General features: G+C 38.1%; 1 protein-coding gene across 6 annotated transcripts in view; it reads left to right on the top strand.

Annotated features, from left to right (window-relative positions):
- Positions 1-25,638, top strand: part of ANO3 (anoctamin 3) — a 205,900-nt gene that overhangs the window by 104,493 nt on the left and 75,769 nt on the right. For all 6 annotated transcript variants that reach the window (XM_074586271.1, XM_074586270.1, XM_074586272.1 and 3 more), the window contains 2 exons: positions 15,269-15,481; positions 16,479-16,550. In XM_074586271.1, the coding sequence (XP_074442372.1) occupies positions 15,269-15,481; positions 16,479-16,550 (285 nt within the window). The remainder of the gene's footprint in view (positions 1-15,268; positions 15,482-16,478; positions 16,551-25,638) is intronic.

Genomic DNA, 25,638 nt, shown 5'->3' with positions numbered 1-25,638 from the left:
TTCCTTTCTAAAATGAAATGCCAAGTATTTCAGTATGTTTATTGGGTCATACTTTTTTAATGGAAAAAGGCTGGGTTTTAAACCTTTGTTCAGAGAAGGGGCCAACTCCTTTTGAATCCATGCTATGACAATTTTGCATAGTCTCTGAAATCAGAATTCCATATAACTTACAATCTAAAGCCTTACTAAATCAAAGTAGAGGATATACAATATGCTTCTCTCCATCCGTGTTATTCTGTTTTAGAAAGAAATAGGGATAGGATGATCAGATTCGTCCCTGGGAAATACATCCTGGTGTCTACTTGTCTTTCTGTGTTCCTCCTCATCAGCAGTACACAGCCAGCCATCTACAGATCCTGCCATCTGATGAGCTTATGAAAACTAATTAACGTAAGCAAGCCTTCTCTCGGAGAATTATATTCTCTTTGTGACCGCTGTTTGTATTCACAGTGTCCGTGATATTTTCAGGGTATTTTAACCAGGATTTCTTTTTCAGTCTATTTTCATGTGACTGCACTCGTACCCTTTTCTTTTTTTTTTTTTTTTTTTTTTTTTTTCCTTCCCCCTGCCTCCCCCGCCCCTGCATTATTCCTGGGTGCCGGCAGCTTTCAGCATCTTATCGCAGATTTCCCCAGCGCATGTATCAATAAAGCTGGGCAAAAGGGCAGCAGCATGCCTGAATTAGTGGTGGGCAAGTTTAAAAACGTAGAGGGTGGGGCGGGTGAAGCACATGGCTTTGGAACAAATTATCTAACATATACTAGAGATTTTTTGGAGTTTATACTTTGACCAAACGTGGGTGTATTTTTCTGCACATTTGAAAGCAAGGCTTTTTGCGAATTCATATATCCCATTCTAAAACATGTGGGCAAGATAGCTATTCAGTGAAAATGTCAGAATTCCTTTTAGCATTAGCAAATGTGGTTTTTTCCTATGTTTTTGAAACAGCTAAAGCACTTTTTTTTTAATTGAAACTGGCAAAAAAAAAAAAAGCCTGGGGCACATGCCTTCGGTCAAAATGGATGGAGTTAGTCAAAATTTTATGAAACCTAAAAATGGAAGTTATTGGCTGTTAAACTATAGGATTATTTTGTATCGGTGTATTTTGTAATTCGTCTTGGGTGTTGGAATATTTTGGAAAAATATATGTACCATTACTGCTATTTACTGCAGGCTATGAGAGGCAACAGTACATAAGAATGCAAGGAGGATGAGAAGGTCTATATTAGAAGTAACGTTCTCCCTCCTGCGGTATTCAGTAGCTCAGCTCTCAGCTGGAGCTGTCGGTGCCTTCTGCAAGACAGGGCACAGATGCAAGTGGTGTGGGATGATCAAGCACTGTCTCAGAAGACATTTTCAAAGAATCATAGAATGTGTTAGGTTGGAAGGGACCTCTAAAGGTCATCTAGTCCAACCTCCCTACAGTAAGCAGGGGCATCTTCAACTAGATCAGGTTGCTCAGAGCCTCATCAAGCCTGGCCTTGAATGTCTCCAGGGATGGGGCCTCCACCTCTCTGGGCAACCTGGGCCAGTGTCTCACCACCCTCATTGTAAAGAACTTCTTCCTAATGTCTAATCTAAACCTGCCTTGCACTAGTTTAAACCATTGCCCCTTGTCCTATTGCTACATGCCCTTGCAAACAGCCCCTCCCCAGCTTTCTTAAAGGCCCCCTTCAGGTACTAGAAGGCCACTATAAGGTCTCCCTGGAGCCTTCTCTTCTCCAGGCTGAACAACCGCAGCTCTCTCAGCCTGTCAGTAATAATTTTGTGACCTTCAAGTTCCACTCGCTGTTACAGTGAAGCTTAGGTTTCTTGGAGGGACCTGTAAGGTCCTGCTTAGCAAAGAATTTCCACCTTATTTTCAGTATATGAGTAATGCATTTAAAACCTGGTTGCGTTTGGTTGCCTGCTGCTGACGTTGGCGAGCATCTTTTGGTTTATGTAACTAGGTTCTGACCCTAAAGTCTTGACCAAGCAAAGCACGTGCACTGTAACTACACACATGGTTGTGCAGCAAAAGCACACGCTTATTTAGTTCCTACAGTTTCAAAATGTTTATAACTGAGTTGTGGTGTGCTTAAATCTCATCACAGGGCTGAGCTCTTTGCAGGGTCGTGTTCTGTGAGCAGTGTTCCTGCCATGGTGGCCAGGTCCCCCCGGCCATGTGAGGAGAGATGGATTACGTACAGCAGCTTCTCCCTGGTAACCAGTTATTAGGTCGGTGCACCCTACAGAAAGCGCATAGGTCTTTTCATTTGCCTACCTAGTATAAATCATAAGTCAGTGTCAAAGTGGAAGAGGAGTTCCTGATCTTTTTCCTCTTACCAGACAAATGACCAGAAAATATACAAGTTATAAAAAAAAGTGGTTTAGAAAAGCAGCAGGGTAATTAATATACAAGAGTGGAAAAGCATGAACCCTCTTTATTGTGTTAGTACAGTGCTCAAATAACAGATTTCAGTTGTAATATCTTCAAAAATAACGTCTTATGTCCTTCTTCGTGCTTGCTAGGTTAACCCTTTGTTCAAGAATACCTACACGCGTTACTGTGTCTTAGAAATACCTATTTAAGTAGTGTGTTTAATAGGAACTTCATTTAACTTGTAATTAGATTTAACTATATCTTAGTGGTTCTATTGCTATAGTACGATCATAGGGATGAAATTAGAAGCAGTAAATGTGTATGGTTCTTTTTTTTAACTGCAACAAGTAGCTATTATATTGTATATATTTATACAGTTCTGTTGACAGACACCTATACTGCAGTACACAATCTAGAAAACAGAGTGCGTATGTTCTTTCATTATCCCTTGCAAAAATTAAAATTCCCATGATTTTTTTTCTTATAATAAGAAATAATTTAGCCTTTCTCCCATTTGCTGATAGAAGAATAGAGTCAGTGGAAAGAGAAGTTGAAATGGTAATAACTAGTTTATAATGGGTAATAGCTATAGGTTAAGTTTAGAATTATTTCTGGAGTTAGAAACAGAATTAAAAAAAAAACAGGATGAAGAAATAATTAAAAGGGTGAGGCTTCAAAGATTTGACAGGAAAAAATGACTAATTACACATTGTATGGTACAGGTTCTATCAAAGCTATGAACTTTGGAATTGATTATTTATATTCTCTTTTACCTCATATTTATACTCTTTGTTATACTTTTTCAGTAAGACATTGCCACACTGGCTTGGAGATTTTTCTGTGTCACGTGGATTTGTTCTTTCCTTATTTTGCTAATAGTTTTGTTTGGGTTTTTTTTTTTAATCTACCTCAATCTCTAAACAGTGTATTAATGCTATTAGATGTTTTCTTCTGACTATCTCAGGTTGTTTACTTTGATACTGCTCTTTAGGCTGTATGTTTATTTGGGACCATTTCATGCCTCTTTAATGAGACCTATATCCAGAAAAGTGAGAATGCTTTTTTTCACATTAAGTACGAATATTATGATATAGTACTGTCTTATACCTAATTTCCTTTTTTCTTTAGTAAATGTTTATATTTTATTATTTGCAGCCATTCAGGTTGTGTCAGTACTTGCATTTAAAAATAGATTGGTTTACGCTGCTGTGCTTTACCCTCTGTGTCTCGCGTGTTCTGTAACCTGCCTGGCCCCAAGGAACACTGCCGTGCTCAGCCTGTTCCAGGACTCCGCTGTCTGCAAAAGGACCATCCATTCTGCACAGTGCACAAAAGTCTATGTTTAGCAAAGTACAATGCTTTTAACTTCTGCTCTATCATCCATCCATGCAAAACTGTCAGTTACTGTCTGCTTTGAGCTCTCATCATCTTTCCATTTTTGAAAAATGTGAAAATCTTCGCAGAGTTTGTTGTTTGTTGTTTTTTTTGTTTTTTTTTTTTTTTGATTTGGCACCAAAAAAATGTTAAACTTGATTTATTTTTTTTGTACTCATTTATTTTCAAAGTTTATCATATTTGTATTTTTCCACCATCTCTTTCATTGCACCAGTCCGTCTGCCAAGTACGTGCTAATCCTCCTCAAAAAATATTTGGGTTTTTCTCTGAGAATACTAGTTTTATGGTTATTCTCTGTAGACTCGGGTATAATCCATATTCGAATATTACCCCAAAACAAATCTCTTGTGGCACGAATTCTATTTTTTAATCAGTTTCATTGCACCTCTTTTCCCATGGCAATACTGTAAGCCTCGGTCAAGTCCTTGCCCTGAGTACCTTTTCTCTAGCTGCAGTTCTCAACTGCAGTTTTGCAGGCATCGGTTTTTCAACTGAATATATTCAACCCACTCGCAGATTTCCTTTGAATTGGTGTGATAGGACTGGGAGCTTGGTATTTGTTACAAACTGCAGCTAGGTCTGGTTCTGTAAACGAAATCTCCGGGGCAGGGGACGGTTTTTCCAGATCTGTCTGAAAATATACAGAGCAACATTGCTTATGACTGAAAATACAATGACCAACATAAGCCACGACTTTTTTTTCCTAAGTTGGCAAATGCCTGAGCAGTGTTCAGGGCAAGACCTGAAGCAGCGCCATGCACCTGATGTAGATGTAGTTGATCAAACTTTCCTAATTTTGGATCAATTTCTGGAATTGAAATAAAAATTGAGGTAGTCTGCAGGTTGATTTATTTTTTTGTTGTTGTCCAAGCCTCTTACAGAACTAAATGCCGGATAGATTTGCGCCAAAGTCTGAGGAATATTGGGTTATTAATGTTCTACTGACTGAGAAGCTCTCTCTAACTCTGATTTTGCTTTGCACAGCGTGTTATCCTTTTTACCAAAGGCAAATCTCATACAGGTTTTCTGTATTGTTCTGCAAAGATATATGCAGAAAACTGAGCAAACCCAAAACTTGATGATCGTATTCCTATTGACTTTTTAGTTAGGTACAGAAAATAACATGGCTTGGTAATATATATACCATGCCTTTTATCTTAACCTGGACACCTTTATTGTTGTAGCCGTTCTAACCTGACTTAGGTGATAGGACCCTTCTTCTAACTTGTTGATTTCTGATCTGATCAACCGAGACAGAATACTGAAGGCGAATAAAGACATTTCACAATTCATCTTGCTCATAAAGGAGCTGCTTGCTATCAGACCTTACATCTCCTAAGGCGAAAAGGGAATGGAGCCACTTGGATATGCGAGTGAGAGAAAGCACCAACATCTTGAGTTTTATGCCTTCCTGGGCTGTTCACTCCAGTTGTTTGCTCTTCTGTTTGGCTAGCACATAAATATTACAACCTGGCGCAAAACCCTTGATACCTCTTCATTTCATGCTTGGTGCATTTAAGCCCTATCTTGCTCTATTAAAAGGCAATAATGCACTTTCTTCCTTTTCTGTAACCTCATTATGGTGTTGCTAAATCAACTCAATTGTACCAGTGCCGGTCTCCGGGGGCTGCTGTGAGAAAGCATTTTTCTGAAGAATTCCAAGAACGAGGCCTGGGGAATAGGCTACTTTGAGGAGGACATACAGCCTTCCAGGGGATTTACTATGTTATTGGTTTGGGGGGAGAAAGTACAATATTTTGTTGGATTTCTAATGTTTTCTGGCAGACATGTTTATAACAATGTTGGAGATGTTCCAGACTAGTCAGCAGCCTTCTGAAGATTTTTAAATCCCATGTTCCATTAAGCACAAAAATATTTTATTTGCGTGCAAGTATTATTGATGAGTCAGGCACCAATTTCATTCTGTTAAAATTAAAGTTTAAATTAGGCAAGACCAGATAATCGTGGAGATAGACTTTATAAAGGGTATTGCATAAAGCTTTAGAATGAAAACACTATTTAAAGCTATTTACTTTTCTTAACTGTGCTTTTAATGGCAAGTAGACCCCCTTGGCAAAAAAAAAAAATCCTTTCTACTCATCTGAACTTTTCCTTAGTTTAAAACTGTGTTTCTTCTACCTTTGTCAGGAAAGATCATACAATCATAGAATGGTTTGGGTCGGAAGGGACCTAAAAGATCATCCAGTTCCAACCCCCCTGCCCTGGGCAGGGACACCTCCCACCAGACCAGGCTGCTCAGAGCCCCGTCCAGCCTGGCCTTGAACCCCTCCAGGGATGGGGCAGCCACAACTTCTCTGGGCAACCTGGGCCAGGGGCTCACCACCCTCACAGGAAAGGATTTCTTCCTAATGTCTAATCTAAATCTCCCCTCTTTCAGTTTAAAACCATTACCCTTTGTCCTATCACTGCACTCCCTGATCCAGAGTCCCTCCCCATCTCTCCTGTAGCCCCTGTAGGTACTGGAAGGCAGTACCTTCTCTCTCTCCGGAGACCCTGTCAGCAATACTTCAAGGATGCTCTGGTTTTCATGCCAAGTGTAACATGACATTTCACAACATGGGCTGTTTCCCCAGCGGTCGTGCAGACAGCTGTATGGAGAGGAGCGGGAACATTGCCCCTTTAGGTACTGGAAGGCCGCTATAAGGTCTCCTCCGAGCCTTCTCTTCTCCAGGCTGAACAACCCCAACTCTCTCAGCCTGTCCTCACAGCAGAGGTGCTCCAGCCCTCTGATCATCTTTGTGGCCTCCTCTGGACCCGCTCCAACAGGTCCATGTTCTTCTTGTGCTGAGGGCTCCAGAGATGGATGCAGTACTCCAGGTGGGGGAGATCAAATGTATTTACTGTTGTCTGCAAATCAGACACCCAAAAATGCTTAAAGTACGTCTTACTAACATGGGTAATATCAGGAAATTGTATAATCTTGTTTGTAATAGTGATTGTGAGACCATCTCAAAATTTTGTACAAAATGAACAGTATTCTGTAACGTGTTAAATTTGGTATGAGTCCTGCCTCACTGATGTTGTACTAAAACATACATTTTGTATTTAACTTCAATTAATTTTTTGTAGACAAAAATAATCAATTTTTCCTTTCCATTTTGATGCTCTTCAAAATCCATAAACTAAAATCTGTTACATTAGAAGTAATTTCCATGTGGACAAGATGAGAAAATGAAGTCTTAAAGCAGTTCTCAATCAGATAGAAAGAATAGATCTGGGGCCTGTATCAGATAATCAAGAAAATAGAGTGAAGCAGTAAAAGGTGAGGATGTGAAAAAACCTGCTATTTTCACAAGTTAGCTGAATCGTATTATTTCCCAAGTAGGTAATTCGGTTGTACTTAGGTGGGAATTCTAACAGTTTTTATGTGTTTACGTGGCAATCCATACCATACAGAGGCCTAAAAGACTTCAAGAGCTCTTGGGGGACGGCACATCGTTGTCTAGTAGAAGCCTTCATTTTTGCCTGGTTCTGTGAGCATAAGGTATAACAGGACTGCTTGGAGATTTCGTGAGAGAAATGTCTTTATTTCCCCCCAAACCTCCGAAATTGATTTCTAATCATGTTTCAATACAGTGACCCTTAAGTATTTGCATCTTATTGGCTTCTTCAATTAAATCTTGCCATTTGGGATAACTTTTCTATATTTTATAGATAGATGCTTTCAAATCACAAATGAAAACATGTTTATACTTCCTTTGTTTAATTTCACTTCTCTCATCCTGTGAGCTAATTAGGTAGTTTTTATCAAGGTAAAGCTGTTGAAAGGAATAGACCTCATTTTAATTTTTCAGCTGATCATTACAGGAATTATCCTGGTAGGCGCCGTGTGGGAGCAAGGCCAAACCTCCTCCTATATTTAGAAGGAGAGGTTTGTGCAGCTTGCAAGCAATTCTTTAATTCCGGCAGTTGAATTTCCTGCTGCTTCCACAAGGAAATAGGTCTTTGCTTCACTGGCCTGAGTGCAGGAGGTGTATAATGGAAGAAATGTCATTTCTTGTTCTCCATGAAAGCACTGCAGTAGGTCTGTGTTTGTTTTTTGGGTTTTTTTGGTTTTTTTGTGTTTTTTTTTTTTTTTTTTTTCTTAATTACTCTGCTTTTGGTATAGTTATGAGAAAAATAAGGCCATGACTATTTGAAAAGAGTTTGCAATCAAAGTTGCAGAATCAGAGAATCCTGTTTGCAAACATTACTGAAATGGGAGGAATGTCTTTGAAGTTCTTTATATCCTTTAGTTTTGTTGTGCTGTTGGTTTGCTTCCCCTGGCACAAAGGGAAAATGCCGAGGTGAAGATGATGTCACCGGGGAGTAAGGAGAGTTCCATAGCAATGGGGAAATCAAATGCCGAAGCAAACACAAATATAAAACTTAAAAATAGTAAAACAGTTATTCACGAGTTTTCTTTTCCGTTGGAGTCCTCACTTTTAACCCTAGCGGGTATTTTAGGAGTGACCTGGAAGTATATGTAAAATCATCACTGCGCGAGCATGCAGAGCTCATGAGGATGGAATCTCTCATTAAACTGAGTGCTGGCCAACAATTGGCAATTTGGTGCAGGAGCTGGAGACTTTTCCTGGGAAACAGTGTCCCAGAAAGGGATTTTTATATTTGCAAGGGGCAGCTATTTATAAAAGATAATCACTGTCCAGAGAGAAGGCCTATAGCCAAAAGGGCTAATGGGACTTCTGAGCCTTTGTGTTTGCTGTACTTACTGTGCTATTGGAAAGTTGAGTGCTGCTCTGTTGTCAAGTCAAGAGAAAAAGCTGAAATATTGAGAGGGTTCCATTAAACCTTCCTTATAGTGCTATAATATATATATACACTGAAGTAGTTCTCTCTAAATAGTTCATCAGGAAAATAAATTAAAAAAAAAAAGTGATCTCATATCAAAATCTATGGCTATCTAAATAAGTAAAGTAATAGCTATTTCTTAATCTAATGGATAAATACTATAAAAAAAAAAAAAAAGAAATGGAAGCTTGCACAAAACGTTAATGCTGTTTACAAGGTCTTGGGAAAAATTCACCATCTCTGAAAACTGTTATAGCAGGATTCAGTGTGGGTTTTTTTTTTTAAATATTCATTAATTGAACTAACCATATATTTTTTTGAGTGTGTGTTTTCTTGGAGAACTTTCAGATAATCCCACCAATTCTTGTCCCTTTTCATTAACCATGCTTTTGTATTGAAGGTCATTTCTCACATGTCTAACTTGAGAGGGGAAAAAAGCAAGCAAAACTATAGGCATTTACAGTTTACTTTTTTATGTTCCTCTTGTCACCATACTTGCAACTGCAAAAGGTTGAAGTAAAATCGTGGTATTTAATGGAAGCAGTCTTCAAAGAAGTGATTGATGGTATCATTAAACAGCATATTATTTCATAAACACCTTCATAAATCAATGTTATTTGTGTAGTGGGATGAAATTGAAAAATACCATCACAATGACTTGCTGTCGGTCAGGCTGTATTTATTGGCTAGCCTAGCAGTTATACTCGCCAAAGTGGCTACATTTAAAACATTTAATAGGAATAATGTTGGACTCGATGGTCTACGGTTGGACTCGATGATCTTAAAGGTCTTTTCCGACTTAAATGATTCAATGATTCTGTGTTGACCTGTTCGCTTCATAATGGAATAGGCATATAAGGTGATCTGAAAAAATACCTTTAGAAAATTTGGGTTCCTAAGCTTTCATGATATACGGATAGTATTGAAGAGAAATAGTGTCCATCCTTGAAGGCTTTTTTCTCCCATGTTTGGTGTGTGTCTTGGTTGTTGGGTTTTTTTCTTCTTAAGAAAAGGATTGGTTAATTTTCTCCAGTTTTGATGAGGCTTTTTAAGTGTGTTTGTTAATATAATATGAATACTTGATGTGGGTGGGTTGGTTGGTTGGTTCTTTTTTTCTGTAAGAATATAAAATGAATTCAGAGGTTATCCAGTTTGATTCCACCTTTTATATAAAAAAAGGAATGTATGGGTTCATTCCTGACTTTCTCAAATACAGGTCTAATGTGTGAAACTGAATACCCTTTGTATTTGTTGAGGTATTACAAATAGATAAGAAAACTTCTGCTGTTACTGAAATAATTTATTATTTCTTCATTATTAAGTGTCTTTTGATTAAGGTTTCTCAGAATTGAAGAGAGTAGTTATCCTCCATTAAGTTTTCTTTTGTGGATTGCAGCTGCCAATCAGAGTAAGGTTATTCTTTAGCAGTAAGTACCTGTTCCATCCGTGGAGTATTGAAAACAAAATGCTCTTCAAAATTGAGCTGTTTTCTACTTGATACTGTAGAAATAACTTTTCACATTAAACTGAAATGTCACGAAATGTGTTGCAAGCTTTTCTTCATATTTTATGTGATTAAAGATTCTTGTTCTGATGATGCAGTTGACAGAAACATTTGAGATTTATCAGCTTCTCAGTCCGTTTCATGTGTTTCATGAATGGCATTTAAATTTAATTAGTGATGTACGGTACGTGAAGCCAAAGGCTTTACAGAAGCTTTTTTACAATTAAGAAAGTGTTTTTCTCAAGCAAACCTGTGATGATAAGAGTCGTTGATAAGACCTGCATGTTATTGATGTTGATTGTGGATGTTATTATACAGCATATCTCTATAAAGCTGATGCTATTGATTTGACTGGTATAGTAACTACTCCTGTTTTATGCTAAGGTTTGTGCTGGATTAGATGGGCAATACTTACCGGGCTGTTCTTTGTGAAATTAGCACTGGTCCAGCCTTGCTAAGGATGCTTCCACCATTGGGTCAACAATGCATATGGACTAGCTGTAAAACTTTCCTCATCTAAAATTAGGAGTGACTGAAACGCAATTATTTTTTTTTTCTCTTAGCAGTATAAAGAAATGATCGACTGTATCTGTATCTCACAGAATGAGGCATAGGAGAATTTTTCCTTTATGCTTCTAATGGCCAAAACCTGGAGACATCCGGGAGCTGGCTTCATTTGGAGTCTTTCTAGATTGGCATAACGTTGAGCGTGCATTAAATTGTGCATACTGATTTAACGATCAGAAAAGCTCATCATACTCTAGCTCCATCTTTCCTGCCTGCTCTGCCAGGAAGCTATGAGAAGCCGTAGTACAGCTGGCTATTCTGGCTTTGAGCCACGTAGGGATTTGCCTACATGACAGGAATCCCCAGCTTCCCCTCGGAAAGAGCACTTTCCAAGGCAGAAGTGCTAAAATAAAAGGCAGGATCTGATTAAACCATAAACTTTAACCACCTTTTTCTCCGCAGTGGGAAATTTTTATACTCATGCTGTACTTATTTCCATACTCCTGCTAAGTGCCAGAGGAATATTTCATAGGGAAAGAACCAATGAATGCGGTTTGAACAGGAAAACAGGTGTATGCTTTTTTTTTTTTTTGCTAAGTGTGTACATGTCTCTTAGTGCAGATCCAAATATCCCTGAACAAGCGAGGTCTGTGTAGCAAAACTCTAGTTGGAAAGGTACAGATTCTAGAAAACACCCCTACAGAGAAGAGAGGAAGGAATAAAAATAATGTCAGTAAATCCATTTAGTGACCCGTTTGATGAAGTCAGCCACAAGCTGTTTGTGTGCCAGAGCTGGGTGAGCGTTGGCATGCAGCAGCAAAAGCCAGCGCAACTGGCACGGCACAGAACTGGACTCTGGCACATGAGCAGAGAATGAATTAACATGTTAAATTTCGCTTTTGAAGGTAGCTCGTACTGCTGGGGTAACAAAAAAAACATGCTCTGAGGTTACTTTGCTATGAATCTCTCCCTCCGAGTAGAAGCAGCATGCTATTAAGGAATCTGTTTGAAATTACACCAAGGAGTTTACAGTGAGAGAGAGCAAAAGGGAGTAATTTTCTTTTAAATTGAGGCAGTGCTTCATAAAAGAATTATACTCTTTTTTTATATGTATCACTTAAATTGTTGTTAAAATTGAATGACAGTGTGTGTTATTTGCATTACTGTAAATTTCTCTGGTAATAAAATGATTCATCTTGCTGCACGCAGTGACTCCGATACAGATGCAAGAAACATTCTTTTTTGGCAACAGTAATAATTATGCGGTAGGGTCCGTGATTACTGACAGCGTATCACAGCTTAAGAAATTGATCGTTAAAGCCATCCAGAACAATTAGGAAATACATCTTTGTATATATTATTCTATATTACCCATTGCTCTGTCTAACGACTGTAGACTTTGGTCTAATAAACAGGTTCCATTTAGGAAGAGCTGTGAAGAATACTTCTCAGAAAGACCCGGCTGGATGGGGCTTGGGCAGCCTGGTGTGGCGGGAGGTGTCCCTGCCCATGGCAGGGGGTTGGAGCGAGATGATCTTTAAGGTTCCGTCCAACCCAAACCATTCTATGATTCTACAAAACCTTGCAAATAGCGTAGCAGACGTGTTACGCAGCATTTCGCTGTTCCGAGCACAGCATCCTTGGTGCTATAGCCCAGTGCCACTGCCTGCTCCGCTGGCTCAGAGCAGCCATTTCGAAATTATTAAGAAGCAGAGTCCTTTGTGCTCATACCCCTTTTAACAACTGTGGCACCTTCTGAGGCAGCAGAAGCTTACCTCTATCTGCCTCCACCTCCTATTAAATGAATACTTGGTCTGTCGGACCAAGGGCAGTTACGCTGTGCTGCAGATCCGGAATAACTGTCCTCGGTGGCCTAATGAAGTTCTGCATTCCTTGATAGAGCAACACTTACAGTGAAGCAAAGTGTGTTCTATGAGCGCGGGGAAGCTTTTAAATGAAAGGTCCTTTTAAACCTTAGCTATTATACTTAAGTATGGAGGGTATCCTGCTAATCAAAGGACCTTCTTTGTGGACTCGTATGTTGAGATTTAGAGAAGAGAGATTTGCTGAGTGTGACATCCTTCCTCGAGTGGCACAGATTTAATGGGGAAGATTCCTTGGAAGTTCATGGCACTCCAAGCAGCAGAAATGTTTAGATTACTTCTTTCTTTCTAGCACAGAGAGAGGTAATATACATCACTAAGAGACTAAGATTTATAAGAACACGCTGCAGAGTAAATTGTGCTGTCAAGCAGAGCAATAGCGTAGTAAAACAGAGTCTCTGCGCTAATCTTCTGAGGATCTTTGATACTGTGTGCAGCAATCACAGAAGATCTGCTGATGCTGTACAGACAGGAGGCTTTAGCACTCTTCATAGCAAACCCCGTGTAGTTAATTTTCCTTGGCATTGGAACCGTAGCTATTTTGTGGTTTTTTTCCTCTGCCTTATATTTTTGGTAGAGGTGAATATTAATGTGTATCTGTAATCTTTGTTTATGTGAATATACTAGTTGATAGAGACTTCCCACATATTTGGGGGACTATATATATTTTTTTTTCATCTGTGGTGCGTTTCCATCTAGTTCACTTGGACAGGCAGGACAGCAGGCTCTAGGAGGTCACATATTGTTCTTGGTGGAACAACTTGAGGCATTTGAACAAGAAAGTAGCCAAAATTTCTGGCATTAACTTCTGAATGTATCTACTGGGTCTGGCTGGGATGGAGTTAGTTTTCTTCATAGGATCCTGTGAGTGAGTGATTGCCACTGCATCATCATTTTGTTTTGGTTTTCCTTCTTTCCTTTACTTATTAAATGATCTTTACCTCAGCTGGTGAGTTTTCTCACTCTTGCTCTTCCCGTTCTCTCTCCCCATCCTGCTGTGGGGGGGGTCAGCAAGTGGCTGCGTCGTGCTTAGCTGGTGGCCGGGCTCAACCCACCCGATATGCAATGCATTTGTCTTTGAAAATGTGTTTCTAACTTTGTAAACGATTTAAAGCTTCATGAAAAATTAAGAACTCCTATGAATCATGCAACTAGCTACTGAATTAGTGAGACCTTGGCTTTTTAAAAAAAAAAAAAAAAATATTTTTAAGTTGCAACAACCAGTAGCCCAATGGCAAAGATTGATTTGCCCAGCTGCCTCTGGTCCTTCGCGAGGGGCTCTCTTGCTCCCCAGCTTCCAGCCACGCGCCATCAGTTACCCGGCTCCTGGGATGCCCCTGCGCTCCAGCATCTTCTGCCTGCCTGACCTGCCGGTTCCTGGGGTACAGCGTGACCGTAAGCAAAAGCAGGAGAAGCAAACCCTGTCCATCATGGAGCTGAAGACAGTATATCGGCTCTTTTATGGACTTGGATTTTGCTCAGTGTTGAATTACTCAATTTTTACAAGGATGGTGTACATCAAGGCCCTAGATTGAGTCAGAAGGTGTATAATAATGAGTTTCTCTTCCATTTAAACTTAGGAAAGTTACTTAATTTCCTTGTATCTCAGAAAGAACTGTTAAGAGTTCGGCTTTTTCCAAACCATTGGCCCAACTCTTTTGTTCTAACCAACTTTGAAGTGTGGGGGGTTTTGCCACCATGTGCTTCTACAATGTTTTTTCACAAAGGTTACCCAACAGGTAAAAGGATTAAGAGCATTAATATAATTCCATAATGGTGAAGGGGAAATTAATTTTGTAGCTTTGAAAGGAAAGTGTAAATATTTTATAATGTACCAGAGCCTTTCAGGAATAGATTTATTTTAAGTTTTCATAGTGTCTATAAGCCATCCTTTCTGCCAAATACTGTAGTATAATGCGAGGCATCATTACTGCTGAGTCACTGTCATAAATTCATGTTGTCGTTCTATAATGATTATTAAATACTTATTTACTATCTGCCAAACCTGAACATTTAGAAATATATCTAATTGTAATTACTAAAGAAGAATAATGAGCATATATGTGTATGGCCCTGGTTTTGCATATATTGACGAGTTCAGATTTCAGTTGCCTGACAAATTCCTGAGATTTTGGGAAGAAATATAAAATGGGAGTTAAATGGGATGAACACTGGTAAAAGTATCATCTTGGAAGGGTAGTTGCATATCTTTGTAAATAATTATCACACTCAGAACAGAGACAGCCAGTCACACAAACAAAATGTGCTGAATTAGTACATGCTACCTAGAAAACTGAATTATTGTTAACCAGTGTAGTGCAATGTCAGCTGATTTAATTGTTAAAAATCTCAAACTACTTTTTAGCAAGTATGCCATAAAATAGATTCAGTATTATAACTGCTAAGTCATTTTTTAATTCCAGTTTTATGATTTTTTTTGGTTTCTTTTCAATATGTTAATGGAGAGGTCATATTGTGTATTAGCGTAGTAATAAGGAATAGTGAACAGAGACTGAAGGTCAGCAACAGCTAAACAGAAGAATAAACCATCTTTTTTTTCTCAGAAAAAATCTAACTTTTTGGTAATCACCAGATTTAGAATATTGCGAATTTGAATTGTGGGGTGTTGATGGAAGGGTAGGTGAAGAATTGCTGGATTTTGTTCCCAACTGTCTATTCCTCTTTGAACTTCAAATATCTTAAACATTTTTCTTTAGTTGGAGAGTTGCTTATTAAGTGGATTAGCTGTCTTTGTCATTGCTTAATATGGCAGAGTTTATGTTCTTTTTCTCTTGGCTTTTTCAGGTATGAATACAAGCAAGAGTGAGACAGTGAAGGAGCATCCATTGAAACCTTCTAGAAGATCTATGCCATGCCTAGCCCAGAGCCAAACGCATCCTCAGAGCCTGACCAAGCATTCGTCTTTTCTGCAGCCAAACCGCGTGCAGCCACAGCCCCGGCCCCAGCCTCTGAGCGCTGGGACATCTACAGCTACGGTGGATGTGGTGTCAGAGCGAGGTAGGAGGATTTTCTTTTCCAGGAATTTACTCCAACGCTGGGAACGGAAGGGGTCTATGGGAACATCATTTGAAGTCCTGTGGTGTCTTAGATATAATTTTTTTAGCATCTTTCATTAAATTATAGGGGCATCCAATAAGCTTTGATTTGTTTAGATACCTACGATTTATCGGAGAGACGTTTTTGCACAAAACAGCTAGAAGAACCATGGTACTGAGTTCTTGAGTGAATCTCTATAATGTTTGAAGTGAGGCTTAAACTAATTATTCTTTTATTTTTCTGAATTACAAGATTATTTCCTTCTCACTGAAAACAAGACAAGAAGGTGCTCCTTTACGCTGGGGAAGAGCATGAAGGTTTCTGTAGTTTGTCCTAAGAGAGGGAGAAAAAATAAATATTAAGCTTTCAGAAAGAAATGTCTTTAAGCATGAACATGTAGGAGTAATGTGTTCATTCATGAACAGCAGAATCGTGTCAAAGCGGTATGGAGAGAAGGAGAGAAAAGGGAGGAAAAGGGAAAAAATCCTAACGAATTTTAGATTGTGTTGGGAAAAGGAACTACTTTTCTCTTAGGATTTCTGTTTTAACAGAAAAACATGCCTTGACAGAGAGACTAGTCTAGTTGGAGATCCCAATCACAGCGTGTGTCACCTGTTGCCAGCCGTTGCCATACGCTGTTGACAACTGTGTGTGATCCTTTATAGAATAAATTAACTCAGCTCGCTTCTGCTACTAAATTTTGATAAGTCCTTCCTTAATGTCGATAGGCACTAATTATTACTCTGCTATGCTATTTCACCGAGTTAAACTTCTCTCAGGAATAGAGTGAAAGTCTTCACTGAAGTGATCGTGTTCTTTTTTCCATCGTTGGAAAGGGCTCTTTAAAATTTCAGCCTAAATCTTTTTAATTTGAATCACTGACAGTTTTTAAAAAAAAATGTGTCTTTTGCTTACAAAATATATGTGAATGCTAACATGGATATTGCATTTATTCCAGCTAAAGTGATGGAGACTTTGGAAAACAACTTGCTTAAGCTGTCTAATACAGAGTACAGTGATGCGTTTTTAGGTAAGTTTATGTCTGAAATGAAATAATAATAAATTAATGTTTCTTCAATTACACTTGCAGTATTTCAGTGTGGAAAGGCCATACTTACCCTGAACTGCCAGGTTTTTTGAAAGAGGGGACTGAAGAAGCATGTCCTATCGTAAATTTCCTGATACTTTCTCACCCCTTAGACTAACAGTAAATAGGAACTAAAGACAGAGAAGTATTTTTGCATACATTCAGTGTAACCTTTTCCCATAACAATCCTTTGTAATACAATCACATGGAAGCAAGTGTTTGAAATTCCTTTGAAATAGTTATTATTCAGTTATTATTCCATTGTAGTCATGTTATTCCGTATTGTCACGGCTGCAGTTGTTTTGTTGTTGTTTTTGCTTTAGATATTCACGTATATTTGCTTTAGACATTCCAGTATAAAAAGTGTTCCAATCTGGAGAAAAAAAAAAAAAAAAAAGTAGTAATGCGGAAAAATCAGAGCATATTTGTACCTGCATTCATGCCATTTTGATAATTTAATTAAGTCCGAGAAAGTAGGAAAAGAGTTATTAGAATAATCCTATCCTTGCAACTGCAAAATGAGCTTGTATATACACACGGGTAGTAATTTGCAAGTTCCAAAATTAATTAATTTTTAAATTCCCTGGCCATGTATTACCCATCTAAGGTATGCGCAGATATTGCTGCACTTTGCAAAACTACTGTGAAAGATCTTTTTGCTCACAGTCAATGTAGCATCAAACTAGAAATTGTATCTTCGTGCTGAACAAGAGGGATCTGCTTTCAGAAAGCTATTTCTGCTCTCCTCTTGCATGTTTTAGCATTGATGTTTCTTGATGCCCAAAATATATGATAAGTAAGAGGCTCTTCAAGGTCTCTTGAAGTGGTAGCTACTGGACTTATGAGTGAAATTGATACTTCCTCCAAAAGGAAATCAAAATGTTCCAAAATCATGACACAGACCAAAAATGTGGCGTGTAGTTTATATAAGAAAATCACGTGTCTCAGTAAAGTTCCAGTTGAAGCTATTTCATTCTTGTAGTGTAATTGGTTTCATTGGTTAGGCAAGCACAGGCACTACAAGATTTCACTGTTATAAGTTGCTTCGTTTTTTTTTTTTTATATCCTGTTTTATTTTTTACTACTATTGCTTACACATACAGGTGCTGATATTATTGCATATTTATGTACGGCAGCAGGAATTCTTTCTTATAGTAAGTGATGCACTGTTTTTCAATCACATCACCTAGTTTTAACCTGAAAAGAAACATGGAGGGCTCAGCGATCGAGGAAAAGATAGATTAATTCTCAACAGCTCAAACTTTGGTGTGGATGTTTCTCCTCTTTTGACTACAGCTATGCTCTTTGAAAGGACAGAAAAATATTTAAATGGTAGCCCTTTGCTAACTTTCGTGTTTCTTGAGTTAATCCCAAATTACATCACTGAAATCTGTTAAGTTATTCTGTATTTACAGAAGTTTAATTGGTTAGGATGTTCAGCTATGAGCAAGAAAGGAAACACTATTTATAAATACATCTCAGAAGTCAGTAATAAGAATTGCCTTAGATAAAAATCAGCATTACCAGTTAGGTTCAGGAAGAGAAATCAGCGATAGTTAAAGGTACATTTTAAAAAATGGCCTTTCTATAAGCCTTCAAAATACAGTTTGTTTGCACTTGAAGAGCGTATTTACGTGGGTAAGAATTTGTCTCCAAACTAAAATTGTCGATTTTATCCTCAATCTGGGGGAAAAAAGGAGAGAAAAAAAGAAAAAACGAATATTGTTTCACCAAATAGGTGAAAACAATGCAGCGCTGCTGCATGCGTTAATCGGTACTCTGGCACTTTGATGGAGTTTGTAAAATAGGCTGATTAATGGGTATCATCTTCTTAGTGAACCTTTTCAAACTGCTCTCCTGAGAACGTGAAAGAATGCTGAATTAAGTGAATGTGGTGAATTTTTAATTAGGCAGCATCACGGAACTGTACTTAAAATAGGGCAAATGGCTTTCTCCTCTTCCAGAATTGTGTCCATAGATGAACTATCTTTTTGTGAGAAGGGGATTAACAGACGTCAGATAAAGGACTTTAGAGGGAAGGTTCTCATTTATTGCAGTTGACTCTAGATGAGGCCATAAATCTGTTGGACTTGTTTAGTTAGTGACGCTGATGGATTTATAAAGTAGGAAGATAACGTATTACACCTTTGTTTCTGCTCACACAGACAAATGGGATGAAGGACATTACGTATTTATGTTCTTTTTCCTGTCAGTTTTAGGTGGTAAGTAGTGTTTTTAGTTTGAGGAATCAGTAAACACAAGCAAAGTTATAGGCTTTGAGCTTCTGTAACATGAACTATGAGGTTTCAGACGCGCTGGGATGCTCAGGGCTTAGCCAAAGCTTCATGGAAATTCTCACCCAGTAAAGGTTATGATCAGGGCTTTCAGATCTTACCTAGGTGGAAATCACCTATTGCTTGGATCTGGACATTAAATCATTACACCTTGTGTTTCTCAAAGCGTGGTTGTAGAATTTGGTGTTCAGTCCAGAGCAAAATCATGTTATTGCTTCTACTTCCTTGAAGAAGCATTTTCTTTTCCTGTGTTTTCGCGTTATAGAAGAGTGTAAAGTTCTGGTTTAAGTGATCTTTGTCACTTGTTGTGACTTGAGTTCACAGAAGATCCGAGTTCCCAGTTGACCGAAGAACGTTAATCCCTCCAGCTCCACTGCAGCCTCTTCTAAGATTTTTTTACTCATCAAATGAGTGAAAGATTCCTGCTTTTTGACTGTTCAGAAAATGCCTTGTTACCTAAGAACTTCTCCCAGAGACCAATAGGCTTGATAACCGATATTATGTAGTTAGTAAAAAACTAACTGCAGTGAATTTATTCTTAATAAGACGACACGTTCATTTTTGTCAACTCATTTAGCTGCAAGTAGCTCGTCAAATCCTGTAACCACACACATGGGGGAATTTTCCAAATAAGCTTTTGGATGAGAACATTCCTGATTTGTCAAGACTTCTTCAGAAATATTTACGCAAGGTTGGAAGAGGGTAGGATTTCTCGCCACGGGGGAGACCACCGCAAAGTAACCACTACCCTGCTGCTGAGGCTGGGGGTCAGGGAAGCGGAAGGCTGAGGTTCCAGTTACTGAATTGTACAGGAAAGACCAACTCTGTAACGTTAAGTTACACATTGTCTTGAGGTAGCGCTTGAAATTTTTCCTGAAAGATGCCTAAAGTTTTTGTTCTAGTATGAAATGTGAAGACTTCAGAGCAACCCTTACAGAGGCGGTAGAAGTATTCACTGCCTAGCTGTATAATCTTTGATGCCAGGCACAGGAGAGATGCCTACGGGAGATGACCAAGACAGTTAGGCTAGGTCTCATTCCTGTTTTAGGGAAGAAGAACAGTATACCTGTGTTACAGGACTTACCTGGACTACTCTCTCATGTTGATAAAAAACTTACAAATACCTAAAAGGCACAGATATAGCAAAACAGGAAAAATCTTTTTCATACTTTTTTTAGAATTGAGTTTCAGGATCTTACAAGAGGTAAATACAAGAAAAAAAAATGAAAATACTTGCGTTGTATTTGTAGACACATGTAAATAGGTGTTGCACAAGAGCCTGGACGTTGAAGTCTGAACTCATTGCTGTCACAATATAATTCCAGTGTTACCCATTTTTTAATACATTTGAAAGTCACACCAGTGACAGTGGGACACTTGACATTCGTTCTCTCAAAAGGAATTCAACATTATAGTTTTTTTCCCCTGAGTCTTCTGTCTGTGGATACTTGCTTAAAAATCTAGTGTATATTTATATTCTGTTCTGGTTTTACTGTGATTTTTTTTTTTCTTCTGAAAGACATGCTCAGTAATTACTTTGATTGTGCCAGCTGGATTTAAATGACATAGCTTTAACTTCAATTACTGAATTTCTGGCTTTACTGCAGCTACCAATAATAGCTCATGGCTTCGGTTGGAGCTGGAAAAAATAAATGGGGAATAATTCCTAGTAGCTACATAGTAACTACATGCAGAAAGTCACATTAATACAAATTTGGTTTCCTCTAGAGCTTTTTTTTTTAAGTTCTAGAAACATAACAGAATTGCAGACACATTAAGGTTAACGAATGGGTTAGTTAATTCAGGAGCTGCTCCGCTGGTGTGGGGTATATCTGTGTGCACATGCATGTGTAAAGAAACAGTAATTGGTAAATTTTTAAAATAATGCTTTTCTTTTTCCTTAAAGGCTGTCACATGCATAAAGGGAACAAGTCTTTGAACAATCACAAATTTGGCTGGCCATCTTTTCTAAAAGAAATCTGAATGTAAACAATTTTGATGAAGGTTATTTGCGCTAGAATTTTTTCTCCATGAACAGTTGAAAAATCCTTTTCAGTCATCTCTGTTAAAATTTTAGGGGTGTTGAGTGTGCTTTTTAGAAATCAATTGACTGAGTTTAGGAGAAGTGAGCAGTTCTTTATTGTTGAACTGAAAAGGAAGTACTCAAGCTGAAGGTAATTTACATTATTTGCAGGAGAATTTGCTTTACTTTATTTGAGTAATAACTCCCTTTTTCTAAGAAGAATCACTTTTTTCTTGCCATAACTAAGATAAACGCTCTCTTCTAATGCATGGTACAGGTGAAAAAGAACTGTGTAAGGTGCAAAGGCTCACACAAATAGTAAATAATATTCCACTGGATGATCTAATCTTTTCTCAAATTGTCTTTGGGTTTAGCAAAAGGAATGGGACAGTGGCCGTATTTGCACTGATGTGTGACATGTTTTTTCCATTTGCTGGGTCCCTTTCCGTTGTTAAAATTGCCGGGTTTGACTTTCTTTTTTCACGTTCACTTTCAAACACTGTGAGCCAGATTTACAAAAGGGATTTCTTATTACAATGCAGGTTAATGCCTTTAAAAATCCAGTTTATCGCATACATAGCTAAGGCATCAAGATTTTCAGGAGTTAGGCAATATCGGAAATCCAATTAGACTAAAAGAAGGACTTGTGAATCTGATAGTCTGCTTGTTAACTTAAAAATCCAATTTGCTCGTTCTAATGCAAATAAGCATTTAAGTAGCTTTCTGCAGATCCTGCCATCAGAAATGGCAGAGGATCATCAGAGTATCTGCACTCCACTGTTAGACTGACCTATTTCATTTCAAATAAGATGTAAAAAATGAGGAATGGATAATGACTAGAAATTGGCATTCAGGATTTTGATATAATGAGTATCTAATTTTAAGTTATTGGGCAAATAAAACCAGCACTCAGTAGCAAATCAAACAACACTAATTAATTTATTCTGTTTTTTTTTTTTTTTTATGAATTAGGTTAATTATGAGGGATTTATGCATCGTAACTCTTCTTCCTTAGCGTGACATGAAATCCTTCCTAGACAGGAACTTGATCATGAATGATGTAGTTTATAATTTTGCTGTAACAGTCACCTTGTGTTCTGAACGTATCCTGATTCCAGTGACTGCAAAGGTTGTACGTAAGAAACTCCCTCATTTGCGTGCCATGCTGCAATGTAGTGAACTGAGGAATGACGACCTGAACCAAAACTAACAATCCAACAAAGTACCATAATAACTGCACGATAAAAACTTTTTTTGGTGTTCGTTTACAGAAGTGTTTGTAAGTGAATTTTGATTAAGTGATGCAATGATAAACCGAAATGGACAGAATAACCTGTGCAATACATCCAGTATTTACATGAAAGGATGGACCGAAAGGTCACGGAGGAAAACCAGGTTCAGTTTCTGCTTCAAGAGAAACATCATGTTTCCATTGTGACTTTCAGAATAATTTTTTCGGAAGCTCGTGGCCCTTAGGCAATGCCTGCCATAGGTAAGGATGTCACATCTATTCTGACTGTGGTGTGAGATGGCTGAAAAACTGCATTAGGACAGTTTCTCCTGCGCCTGCTGTGTGAGGGAATTGTTCAGCTCCTCTATGAGCCGGTTCATTCCTGGAGAGCTGGCAGCATGGATGAAGAAGGCGTGTGATCCGTTATGAGCATAGTGCTCACTGAAACTAGTAAGAATTAGTCTTCGGATTTAATACTGAGGTTCAAAGTATCGAAGTGCTTTAGGCATTTAATCGCCAACTCTGTACAAAATCTTAACTCCTGCAAACAGCAAGACTGCAAGCCTTTTTAAAAATGAGGAACACTCTGTATAATGGTTACCACTGTCTGAAAGCTCGCGAGAAATTGTATATTGAGAAAAGCCTGATACGTAAACACACGTACACTGGTAGCTGAAAAACCTGCGATGTTATGTATGCAATATAGTATTCCAAGTACACAGCAGAATTAAGTAAGAAGACCTAAATCCATCACAATGTGTTTATATAGGTTTTTACTGATATTCTTCACCAGGTTATTTGTTGTTTCTAGGACTAAAATTAGGGCAAAAGGGGATTAATTTCTTGACCAATAATCTCATTCTTACTAAAGCTTTGCAAGGCCTATCCCTAAATGTATAAAAGCTCAAAGGATTGAGTCAAGAGTCATCCTATCAAAGTTTGTGAAACTGTTTAGGAATAATTTTTATATTATTTTTTTCCCATAATTATGCCACATTTCAATTGAAAAACATTTGCTGTCCTACACTGCAGTAATCTAAAATACATTGGTGGATTAAATGCTACAGAGAAATGGGTCCAAGTGCTTTTTATCCTCTAACTGTCATAAAATTAAAAAGCACTCTTGTCCCTTCAGAAATATAGGACAGAAAGAAAGGTAAGCCAAGCAGTTAAGAAGACCCAAAAATGAAGATGCAAAGTGTGGACCTAGAAATCAATTTTTAAACAAAATGCTTCTGCGTTGTTAGGTAAAAGAGTCCCAGAAATGAAAGTCTCTCTAACATTTTATCCTATAAGTGCCCTGAGGGCAAATCTTATTGTCATGCATCAAACATAACAAAATGCTATGTCGGGGAGTATAGACGGGTTTTTGTGGTGTATGAAGACTGAAGCTACTCATCGTCCCTCTGTATTACAAGATAGCAAACAAAGCAACCACTAGGATGGAGAGACCTGTAATCTGCTTGATTAATGCTTGAATCTTTTTTAAATCACTTGATACTTGAGTGCGGATCCAAGCTGGCAGTACACATTACTTAGTTATATGTTTAGGTATGCTAACAATTATAGGTATAGACCTAATTAAATTTAAGTACCTACCTAATTAAAGAGAAGTCCTTGAGTTATTGAATCAAATAGTGAAATTCCCATTGACGTCATTGAAATATGATTTGGTCTCTGCCTCTAGATTTACAAGCTTTCACCCTTTTCTCTGATTTAATAGCCTCATCTTTTTTTTAAAATTCATCCTTTCTTTTCTATCTTATTTTTGCAGTGTTAGGCAAAGCTAAACAGTTTAATACAGAAACCTTCCTTTTCCTGACTTGAAGTCATCATAGCATATTAGTTTTCCTTTCTGTAACAGGTCACTTGCGGCTTGCAAATTCTATATATATCACTTCAATGATTTTTTTTTTTTAAATAAAAATTTTTTATGTGACAACAGTTCAAAAAGCTTTCAACCACCACACAAGTTTTAATTAATGTAATTGAATAAGTGAAATACAGCAGCAAGATATTGTTATTTGCTATACTAATTGCTTAAAAATGCATTATAGTTCCATTGTATGTTTGTTTACTCAATTCTGCAAGCACATGGTCTTCTTAATATAAGATTTTGTAGGATTAATATTTAAATCTTTCTCCTCCTTTAGTCGGTACTCTGAAAACTCATATAAAGAGGTCATGTAAAGGGTCGTGCACATTCTGTTTGCATTGGCAATAATATTTTGCCTGAACAGCCCTGGAAAAAAAATACTAATCCTACCAGGAGCTCAAAAGCGAAAAAAAGAGAGGGGTTAAGTATGAAGGCAGTTGTCCTTTAGACGTCCTTGTCACTTTGAGGACATGGATGTGAGCATACAACAGTCCCATCCTCCCGCTGCAAAAGATTTTTTTCATTTTTACGCAAATCATGCTATTTTTCCTCTCTTTTTTTCTCTTTTCTGTACATCTCTCAAGTTTTAGCGGAGTTTCAAAGTTTTTCAGATAACTCTAGATCTGCCATTTACTTTAATGTTAATGTAGGGGGACTGCTTTTAGCCAAGAGTCTCCCCAATGGGACAGAAATTATTAAGTTTTGGGTTGGTTTTTGTTTGGTTGGGTTTTTTGGTTTGGTTTTTTTTTTTTTTTAAATTTGATTCTGCAGTAAAGGAGAAATGGAAAAGTGTTTCATAAACGCTTATTACACTCTTTGCCATATTTTTACATTGAGTAAAGGTTCTTTAGACATTTCTGGAAATTACTGTTCACTCTAGTACCTTACTGAATTAATACCTGCAGTGCAGATTAACTGAAAGCTAAATACACTCTATCTGCTCAGCTGATACATTTCAACATAGAAGCATTGATCTCTGCCCATTGTAGAGCAGTATTTTAGTGATTAGATCTACACAGCAGAGAATCTGCTCAATCTTTTTTAGCTCTGAAAAGAGGAGAAAATAATAATAATTAAAAAAAAAAAAAAAAGCACCCCAAAGCCCACATTTAAGTAAAAAGTCATGAGCGCTTGGAAGTCCCCAGGCACATAGGAATGGGGCTCCTGGCTCATGTCTTTGGGATGTCCCAGTAAGGCAGAGGTGGGACAGCACTTTTTAACAGTGGAGAAGAGAACATGCGTTTGAGAGGCGAGCAGTGATCTGAGGAGCCATCTTTCTCAGGGCCGATGCCATCTGATGGTTAAGGAGCCATCTTGCTGAAGCCTGAACTTCTGGAGCAATACGAACTGGATTTGTTGGGTTTTTTTAATCTCCTGTGGCTTCTTGCCTACACCCTCCCCCTCCCAAAGTCAAGCAGGCTGGTTGTGGTGGTTGGCATTAGAGCCCATCCAAGAACTACAAGAGCAGGGAGAGCTGGCAGTTGTTCTCGACAATAACAACCAAATGAGTTGTTGTAGGCCAGGGAAGGCATGATGGGAAATAAAAAATGAAGTAAACAGTAGCTTTCCCACAGTGCAGAGGGAAAGAGCTTGAGGCGGCCAAGCTT

The sequence above is a fragment of the Larus michahellis genome, chromosome 4 (genome assembly GCF_964199755.1).
Source record: "Larus michahellis chromosome 4, bLarMic1.1, whole genome shotgun sequence".
In the NCBI taxonomy this organism is placed as follows: Eukaryota; Metazoa; Chordata; class Aves; order Charadriiformes; family Laridae; genus Larus; species Larus michahellis.
This window is presented reverse-complemented; position numbering and strand designations above follow the sequence as displayed.